This window comes from Erigeron canadensis, chromosome 6 (genome assembly GCF_010389155.1).
Source record: "Erigeron canadensis isolate Cc75 chromosome 6, C_canadensis_v1, whole genome shotgun sequence".
In the NCBI taxonomy this organism is placed as follows: Eukaryota; Viridiplantae; Streptophyta; class Magnoliopsida; order Asterales; family Asteraceae; genus Erigeron; species Erigeron canadensis.
The window spans coordinates 21,210,473-21,220,965 of record NC_057766.1 but is presented as its reverse complement, the minus strand read 5'-3'; the positions used below and the strand labels follow the sequence as shown (position 1 = coordinate 21,220,965).

Here is a 10,493-nt window from a genome sequence, read left to right as displayed (position 1 = left end):
AACAATATTTTATTTTATATTATATACTGTAATCAAATTAATTGTAATATCCCCTTCCAGATGGGGTCTTCATCCCCACACCTAGATGGGTGGAATAGCATAGACGAGTGAGCGAGCGAGAGAGAGAGAGAGGAGGTGGATATAAAATATAATAAATAAGAGTTGAGGAAGAGGTGTGAAAGAGGTAAATGAGGAGAAATAAAAACTAATATGGTGGCGTGAAAGAGGTGTCTATTGTATAAAGCCTAAGAAACTTTAGTTTAGACATTTCATCAAACATCTTGCAGACAATATTGTACCAAACAACAAAGTCAGTTAAATAAACAATAAAGTTTAACAATTTATATGTTATTAAATTACATTTAATTATCACCTGACAATTCCAAATTTTCATAACAAAAAAGCATATATTCATATTCAATAGGTCCTTCATTGTTATTAACATTTTCAAGATCAATTGATATTGACTTATGTAGATGACGACGACGACGGAGGCAACGATGGTTGTGCCATTTCGATGAGAACACGACGGTGACCTGAACACGGTGCTGGTAATGGTGATGTTGTTGCTGGTTAGTATCCATGGGGAGAGATCTTTGTGCGTATGTTGTGGAGCTAGAAAGAGTTAGCAAGGGAGTGGGATAACATGCTAAATAACTACCTCTCCGTACTTTTTTTTTATTAATTTTAAACCAACTGTTTAATCGTTTTTAATCCAAAGGCTGAGACGTGACCCTTCATTTTTACTAATTTTCCAAGATTTCTTTAGATCACAAGTAGGGATAGGGCTACACCAGGGTTCAGCGCTTAGCCCATATCTTTTTATCTTGATCTTAGACGAGTTGTCGAGTGGCCTACAGGAGGAACTACCGTGGTGCCTGATTTTTTTCCGACGACATTGCGCTTATTTCAAGATCGACGGAGGAGCTAAACCGTAGGCTTGAGAAATGGAGAGGAGCCCTTAAAAGACAATGGTCTGTGCGTGAGCCGAGAGAAAACCGAATACCTACGATATGACTTCGATAAGCAAGAGATAAGATAAAATGGTGATAAGGATATTTACATTTGGGAGAGGATATTTACATTGGGGAGCAGATATTATGTCCGAAGGAGTCTTTTAGATATTTGGGATCGGTGATACACAAACGGGGAGAATAGATGAAGACGTGACACATAAGATCCAAGCCAGATGGATGAAGTGGAGAGCAACTACTGGAATCATGTGCGATAAGAGGATCCCGCTAAAATTGAAAGGCAAGTTCTACAGAGTAGCTATTAGACCCTCTATGTTATACGGGTCGGAATGGTGGCCAATAACGAAAGCCCAAGCGGCCAGGATGGAGATGGCCGAGATGAGGATGCTAAGGTGGACTTGCGGGAAGACCCTATCAGACAGGATCCCCACGGGAGTTTTTATAGCCGAACTTGAAGTAGGGACCATCATTAACAAGCTACGAGAAGGACGTTTGAGATGGTTTGGCCATGTTGGGAGAAGAGACCAAACAACACCTTTAAGGAGAGTGGTATCTATTCACGTTGACGGCATTCGAAGAAGGGGAGACCAAAGATGAGGTGGGAGGAGCGACTAGTGAAGGACCTAAAGGAGCTTGGATTGTCGGAGAACTTGACGTCGGATAAGACGGCCTGGAGAACTAGGATTACAGTAGTGGATTAGGTTAGGGTAGGTTTTTGTGTGACTATGATTGACATTTCTCATATTGCCTTACCCAAGAATGTAAGTGATGGTTTGGCCAGGAGAAGTCAGCCCAACTAAGGTGACTCGATGATGCATAGGGCTTCGCCAGGAGAAGAGGTGGGTCGACGAATGTGGAAGGACAATATACCGAACACTCAATTGGAGTGTCCTGGCGGAGGATAGGGAAAAGGAGTAAAAAGGCATATGGGAAATAGGTTTTATGTAGAATTTCACTTAGACTTTCGTTTCTCAGTGACGTCCGTAGTGGTGTTTAGCCTTGTATGGATACAGGCCTAAACCGAGGGGAGAGGTCACTTTTGCGCTGACCCCAAAATTGTTTGCCCGTCGGAGGACATAACCAATGAGAGATTACTGTGAGGACTAGAATAAGTTTTAGTGATTTTAGGAGTTTTTTGAGAGGGCTAGGATTAGTCTAGTTGGACGGTCTTAATTACTAGGTTTCATAGGTTTTCTAGCATATGTGGGCCCATCGGGCCCATAAATTCTTAGTAATTCATAGTTATATGTATGTGTGGATCTTTTCATAATACATGTTTCTGGTTTCTTCTAGAAGGCTATGTTATTATGTTTACACTTTTATATTGTTTATATGTTATATGGTTGCTATCGTATATGTTTTTGTAGACCTTTTGATATATTATGTTAGGCGCATGGTTGCTATTCTTCGCTACTCTTAACGTAGCTGGGGATACTCGGCAGACAAATAAATTCTTCTATGCCATTTTTTTTGGCCAACAGGTATGAAAACTAAATTCTTTACATTTTTCTTTTACTTTTTTTGGCTGAAGGCCCTTATAAAAGCAACTTCTCTAACTCTAAGTATAGGTAAGACTGTTTACATTTCACATACCCTCTTAGAGATGAGGTCGTTTGTTGAGTTGACAACCCCTAGTTGTAATTAATAAACATATTTTAGTTTCTTTATAAAGTCTCCATTCATCCCTTCGCCCCCCATTCTTTCTCTCTCCGTTTTTTCTCTTCTTGTTTGATCGAATCGATCTAAAAAGCGCGTGTTTAAGAAACCCCCCCCCCCCAAAAAAAAAATTTTAGTGTAAGCTAGACATGACGCTTGGCTCAGGTGGATCCAGTGTCGTCGGTCGGTTTTCTAACTCTTCTTCTTCTTCTTTCTAATTTTTAGTTATTTCTATTTTTGAGCGGTGGGGTTTGTATTATATCATTTCTTTTATTTTATTTTCCATTATTTATGTCTTTATTTTCTGCTTGCACCTCTTTATTAACGCAGATTGTTCTAATATTATCATATATTATATATTATATCTATACATACATATATATATAGACACACTAGATTTTAGTCCCTTTGTAAATGTTTTATAATTATATCGGCCTATACACTCATCCAAGATGTATGTTAACTCATATTTTTTTAATCTATAGAATTGAGTGTATAGAATTGGATATTATAAAGTTTGATGTGACTTGATAATCTTGATTAATATGTTCCGATACAAGAGGGTAATATAAGTTAAAGGTAATATCTTTTTAGAAATTTATGTGGATTATCAAAATATCGATTAGTACATTCACAATATATAATTAAAAGTTAGGAAATTTTTTTAACTTGAAGGTTAAAATTTTGTTTCAATTGGTCAACAGAAAGCCTTTTCTAAGTAGGGTTTGTATGTAATTTTAAGGATTACTATAGATAAATTAATGACTATTTTGTCCCTTCTGATGGTAGTCTAGTGGTGCGGACATGTTGCATAAAAGTGCAGGCCATGAGTTCAAAATCGGTTTCATATTTAACCATAGAGCTACATAATTTATCTTTCCTATGTTCGTAGTGAGATCATTGGATGGGGGCACGATATGATTGGTAGTGTTACTCACTTGACCGTAGGGTTGGTTACTTTTTTTTCTTTAACAGTTACGAGTATTATACATTCATGTTACCTTTTGTTGTTGTGTGCTTACAGTTTGATTAATGTGTACTTTTAGTAATTGTAGATTGGTGGTGTAAGATTAGGGAATAGAGGCTGTTTGGTAACATGGATATATATATATATATATATATGAAAGTATGAGATGGCACCTTATGATCAGTAATGTCGAAACTTAAAATGAGTAGGGGAATGACTTATAATGCTATCATGTTACTAGTGTAATGCAGTGAGCAGGGGTGAATAGTTTCAGACGAATATAATCTCAATGGACAAGATTAATAGTAAGGTTAAATGCTATTGGTGGCGTATCTTTTTTATCTTATTTTTTAATCTTGTATATTATCTGGACGACGCTTTAGTTCTGGATGAGGATTGGGGATTGGCAAGGTTACTTATTAGGCGAATCTTATGAAATAACAACATACTTTCGCATTTGGTCTGTTTTTAAGTATATAATTTTCTGATTTTTCTTCACACTGTAAGTTTTGGTTAAGGCAAATTTGGTATTTATATAAAGTAGTAGATAGCCAGATAGGGCATAAATAAGACAGTAGAAAGCGTTATTTATCATAATGGGCACTTATAATTACCAATATGACTCAAGAAAAAGTATAATTACCGATTGGAAGGAACTGAAGGCAGAAATAGAATATTATTTTATTACATCGGCCTGTAGTTATTTTATTGTTTTAATCTGTTTCTGAAAATTTTGAAATTTTTCTGACAAACTTGTTATCGATTATCATTTTGGATAGTGTAGAGCGTTTTATGAGTTATGATCTAAATCCTTTGTTGTTGTTGTGGTCCATTGTGTAGAATTAATATCACAAGTGAGTTTGGTGGTCCTTTTTAATGATCATTTATTAGTAAAGCTATGGTAACTGATGTTTATAATATGATATAGTTGAGTAGTTGGAACTGATACTTGGCTTTTATGTTGTTTAATATATTATGTTTTCTGTTTTGAATATAAATGATAGGACCTTGAAATAGGTTGGTGGGGCAGTTATGTATTTTTCATGGAGATTGGGTAGGATTAGTATTAAATTTATATGTGAGGCCTTTTGATCAGTTGCTAGGTTAATGGCAGTATGTTAATTTGTGCTTTGAAGAACCCGTATGAATGGCATGTTGGTCTACTATTTGATGATATTAGTGTTGGACAGCTACATTTAAGCCTGCCGAAGGTTTTATTGAGTGGGAGTGTAAGCATTGTATCATGCACTTCTTTGATGTAATGGAAGGGTAGTTTGATTTTACAAGTTATAGTAACAATGTAGCATAAACTCCTACTGCAAATATATACACACATATTATTTTCATATGTGTGAGTGTATATGTACATGCTAATAAGGTGTAGAATAACGATCCCCAAGTTGGTCTAGTGGCTAGGAGTCCTGTTTCCTCACAAGAGGTCTCAGGTTCAATTCATGTGCTAGGCATATCTTGTGGATGGCCAGGGAAATGGCTGGAATTGGCCATGGCCAAAGCCTGGTTAGACCACTACAATGACCCGAAAGTGGTGCACTGGTGCACCATCTCGTGGTAAACCTTAATTAAGGGAAAACCTATAAAAAAGTAAATATTAAAAAAAAGGCTTTAATCTCATGTTTTCTTTTCTACATGTTGCTGCAGTACCTCGAAATTTCAGACTGTTAGAGGAGCTTGAGCGGGGAGAAAAGGGTATTGGAGATGGCACCGTAAGTTATGGGATGGATGATGGCGATGACATTTATATGCGTTCATGGACAGGCACCATCATTGGTCCTCACAATGTAATTTCCATTTCTTTTGTCTTTGAACTTGAGTGGTTATCTATTTTTTAATTAGATTTTGAGTTTTGACTTGTAACTCATGACTTGTACTTAGCTTTCTTAATGTTTTTTTTTGCGAAGTCAGACTCCCTTTATTCAATAAATAGAATCTTGTTTCAAATAGATATGTTTGTAATTGTTTAGGTTTGAGATCTATTTATTGGTTATCTCCCTTGCATAAAAAGATGTGGGTATGGGGTACTTTATTTTAAGAGAAATGTGGATCCTTCGTTTTATCTAAATGTGGATCCTTCGTTTTATCTAAAAAGATGTGGGTATAGGGTACTTTATTGGTCATCTCCCTTGCATAATATGATTACATCATGTTATAACTGTGTCATGAGATAATAACTGGATGTAAGCTATACTGGTTAATATGACATAACACTTGTCTAATAAGATGCTGTATATTTTTTTTCAGTCAGTACATGAAGGGCGTATCTACCAATTGAAGCTATTCTGTGACAAAGACTACCCGGAGAAGCCCCCTACTGTACGATTTCATTCCCGGATTAACATGACTTGTGTCAACCATGAAACTGGAGTGGTAGGAACCATTACCTTTTCCCAGTTTATTTTACTTGTTTTACCATTATCATCTTTGATGCTTTTTTATGCTTAGAATATTTAAGTGTTTGTAAGTTTCTCTTTATCCTTTCATTCAATCATGCTATGTATCCTCAAGGTTGATATATTTTAGTTATTCACAACAAGGGGTGGGAACCCAAAGGCTGTGAATGAGTGCTTTTTAAATTTTAATCAAGGTTTTCAAAAACCCTGATAGAATGACTTGGATTCCTCAGAAGATACAATAAACTAGAGTTTTCTTGTGATCATGTAATGGGAATAACATGGTTATAGGAGTCAATAACTGCTTACAATCATGTGATAATTATGAAACTTTGCTGTGATACACTAACTACATGAAGACTGCATGCTATGTAAAGAGTGCATATTTGACTTAAAAGTTTAAAGTCAGAACATACTACTTTTATCTTTTTGAACCTGTTGCGAAAGTAATATGATATCTTTTATACAGTTAACATCTTTGTATATGTGTCTTTGTAACCCATTGTATATAATAACTATACGAGCCTCTAGTTCCATCTTCCATGTATATATGTATGCGTGTAGATGACTGATATTTTATCCTTCACTGGACTGCATGATATTTTGAAATCTTAAAGTATACTTGGCTTATCCTTTTGTTTTCTTCAATTTTGCTCAATGAGCTTGAACGCGGAGGTTTTCATGTTCAAGTTCTCTAGTCAATTACTATTAGACTACTATGTTTCAAATTGGACAATGTTTGCAAGCCTAGCATAATGAGCCCTGTTTTGAAAGATCTTAACCTTGTCATAGCATTTGGTGAGTTGTTAATTCAAGTTTGAATACAAGGATCATGTCATTTTTTTTTATTTGCTTTGCACTTGAGTTGGGTAAAAACAGATATCTATTTGAGTGAGCCAGATATCTATGTACATAGAGGGTGCTTGATATTGCTTATTTAAACAGCTTATATGTTTATTGCCTTTTTTAAGCTGAAAAGAAGTTAAACACTTTTGAGCGGCGGGATGAATAAAAGTGTGTGCTCATCTGATTACTTATTTAAGAGTGGAATAATGTTTTTTCCTTTAGCAGTTTGAAACTGCTTGATCCAAACTGATTATTCTTGGTGGATTCAAAATTACAAATGGACATTCTACTGAACAATGCTGTTTTAAGTGAGCTGATTGTCTGCTTCTGCTTATAATCATAATAATAAGCATAAGCTGTATAAATGAGCAATCCCAAACGCACCCACTTATATGATCCTCCTGTGGTAATTTTGAGTTTATTAATTGAAGACCTTCAAATATCAAGTTTATACGCTTAACTATGGTGCGATTTAGAGTGTTCTATGATATGTTGTATTTACTAATATTCAACTTCTTGTTATATTACTGGGAAAGTAAATGGCCGCTACATAATCTTGCATGCACCGTAACTCGAACATTCGAAGAAAATATTTGTACTAAAAAAGTGTCAGCGCATTTTACAAATATTGTTTGTCCTGTGTAATACTTGCCCAAGAGATTGTAAGTAGATGCCACTATTTTGTTGTCTTGAAAAGAATCAAAGTTTCTTTGGGACTTTGTATCTCTCTGTTTGATTTTGTCATTTTGTGTGAACTTTGTAGTAGTTGTGGTTAGTTATTCATCTGCATACATGATCCAAGTTGTGAAATAATTTGAATTACAGTTTTCCATCGTTAGCAATAGAATATCGTGGTTCTTAAAAAGACTAGATGCTTCAAATCAACGATAGAATCATATTAGTCTGATGGACTTCGATAAGTCAAGTGTCACTCTGTTTGTACAGGGGTGTACATATTGTTTTGCTTACAACTCTTATAATGTTTACAAGGTGTTGTGTTTTTATTGAATCTTCAAACCATCAACTTTCACAAGTCAAAGGCTGGCTTATTTTGAGTGGGTGTATCAGTGTATGTTTTTTGTGTACGTTGGATTGCATGCTGTGACATCTGACCTGGAACTATTATCTTTCAATGTCTAAAGGTCAACTCTAAGTCTCTAATCCATTGGTGTTCTATGATTTGGGTTTAGGTGGATCCGAAGAAGTTTGGAATTTTGGGGAATTGGCAGAGAGAGTACATGATGGAAGATATACTGGTACAGTTGAAGAAAGAGATGGCAGCTCCCCAAAATCGCAAGCTTGTCCAGCCCCCAGAAGGTACTTTCTTCTAGCTGTTCGAGGATTTAAAAAATTGATAAAGTGGTGTGTCATGAACATGAATATGAATATTTGGTGCACAATTAAAATGGTTTGTCAATGAAATCCTTCTGGGAAGTCAACAATATGTAATGGAGAATGGCTCGAAAAAGCACTCCTGTTTGTACTTCTGTTTGATTTATGGGATCCTTGTTTGTGTCAAATGTCTAATATATGTATCCTTTTTGTAAACTCAGTTCGTTATGTTCCCATTAATTGTAATGTGTATGGATCCTGGCATTATGCTTGCCTTTATTGGCTCCAGGTGCATAATCCATTGTTCTGATTAAGCAAGCACTTTTCTTGTAGTGTTGGTTGATATTAGGCAAGTTTGGTGTCTCTGTTGCATGTGCAGAAATTTGAATTTGGTAAAGTGGAAAAGATTGTGCTTTATTCTGTTTCCACAAAAGAAAAGTATGGCCTTTAAGATATTCTTACATCACTTCCAAAAAGGTCATTTTTTCTTAAGGTACAAGACTTGAACCAATCAGCCTTACGACTAGTGATATTACATGTGTTCATCTTGACCATAGTTTTCGTAAAGTGATATTACATGTGTTCATATCAACCATAGTTTTGCGTGAAGTACTTATTAGAAAGAAAAAAAAAAGGGTTATGGTATCGGCATGTTCATACGTTTGGTATTTCAATCGGTACATTAAGTGATTACGAGTTTGAATACAAAGAGATGTGGGGATGATAATGAGTATAACTGTGTCAATAATGATCTGTATACGTATGTAATAAAAGTGTAAAACAGTAGCATCTGAAGCATATTCAAGCTACAACTTTACCTCCCTGATGCTACTGAACCTGCAAATTAGTTACTGAGCCTACATGTCATTTTCTTATCTAAAGCCAACGTTTAAATGAAATTGCAATATACATTCAGTAGTTAGATAACTGGACTTTATTATGAGGTAAACTAGAAGAATCAATCGTTATTCAATCTGCAAGCTATACAAAGTTGCAAACAAGAAAGACGGTAAAGAATTGCATCAAATCAGAACGAGCAAGTGAAACGTTATTCGATTGTACATGAAGTCCATTGTAGTAATCGTAACTGAATGTAAAAAGTGTAGTTGGATAGGAACCCTGTGATCCCATGTACAATTTGTTACCCACTAATTCCCCAGTTAAATTAGCTTTCAGATGAATTTCAACCACTTGGATAATTAAGTTTTGTTTTCGGTAACACTCAAACCCAAGATACCCTCCTTCACACATTTTCTAAGAGTGTTTGTAATGGTGGTTGTGTGGATAAGGTGGAAGGCCATGTGGTAGTGTTAACCATTAGGTGGATGGTGTGGTGGTGGGGTGGACAAGGTGGAGGTGAATAAGGTGGTTGTATCCACCTTGGGATATATATGGTGTGGTTTGATATAGGGGTTTTTTTAGTTGTTTTCTAATTTTTTTTTTATTAGTTATTGGAGTATTGTAAGATATAATTTTAGAAGTTATTGTTATGGAAGTGGTGTGGTTGTTATGTGGTAGTGGTGTGGTAATAATGTGTCACTACCACCTTAGTGTGGTAGCAATGCCATTAGAGTGTTTGTAGTGGTTCACACCACCATACCAGGTGGTGTGACACATCAGCACCACACAATACCACCCAGCAACCACACTACATCCGTAACAATAAACATATTACACCATATTTTTATATTAAAATATAACACTTTTAAGATATATATTAAAAATTAAAGGTAAAATTGATGGAGAAAATATGCAGATACATACTATATATATAGAAAAGAACAACTCATTAAATAAAATTTATATCACTTATCTACCAATCTTTAGCTAGAATGATGTTAGATGTTGAGAAAAAGAAAAATATATATTAAATAAAACTTAAGTGTATCAGCTACAATTTATTCTATGTAGATGTAACTTTCCAACATATATTAAAAAGAAAAAAAAGCAACCATCCCACTCTAACTTCAAAGTGGAACCATCAACCTTGGTAATTCCACCCCACATGGACGCCGAACTTGTAATAGAACCACGCCATGTAGTTGGTGTCCTTTCTTCCACCCTGACAACCCCATACACCATTACACACCCTTTTACAAATGCACTAACACAACTGAATTCCAAATGAAGAATACAATCACCTATATACAATTATACATGCCATGTTACAATTTTACAAACTTGTCGCTCTAAACCCGTCAACTATTGTCTATATTCACATTAACCCTTGTATCTTAACAAGCTTAGAATGCCTGTGATAAAAGAAAATCTTCTTTGATGGGAACCGGAAAGAATTGTGAAGCCCCTCTA

The 10,493-nt window shown here is 35.4% G+C and overlaps 1 protein-coding gene across 1 annotated transcript; it reads left to right on the top strand.

The window, feature by feature from the left end:
• Nucleotides 1-2,677: 2,677 nt before the first annotated feature.
• On the top strand, nucleotides 2,678-8,399 carry LOC122603999 (ubiquitin-conjugating enzyme E2 variant 1D-like). The gene is made up of 4 exons (XM_043776879.1): nucleotides 2,678-2,813; nucleotides 5,257-5,396; nucleotides 5,857-5,982; nucleotides 8,042-8,399. Exons 1-4 carry the CDS (start codon nucleotides 2,780-2,782, stop codon nucleotides 8,180-8,182), a joined length of 441 nt encoding a protein of 146 aa, XP_043632814.1. The 5' UTR covers nucleotides 2,678-2,779; the 3' UTR covers nucleotides 8,183-8,399.
• Nucleotides 8,400-10,493: the final 2,094 nt, after the last annotated feature.

What these genes read in the sequence shown, in the direction of transcription:
- LOC122603999 (XM_043776879.1), top strand. Translation starts at nt 2,780, where the DNA reads ATGACGCTTGGCTCAGGTGGATCCAGTGTCGTCG. An exon ending in AGGTGGATCCAGTGTCGTCG is followed by an intron (nt 2,814 to 5,256) that starts GTCGGTTTTCTA and finishes ATGTTGCTGCAG; the next exon opens with TACCTCGAAATTTCAGACTG. An exon ending in CCATCATTGGTCCTCACAAT is followed by an intron (nt 5,397 to 5,856) that starts GTAATTTCCATT and finishes ATTTTTTTTCAG; the next exon opens with TCAGTACATGAAGGGCGTAT.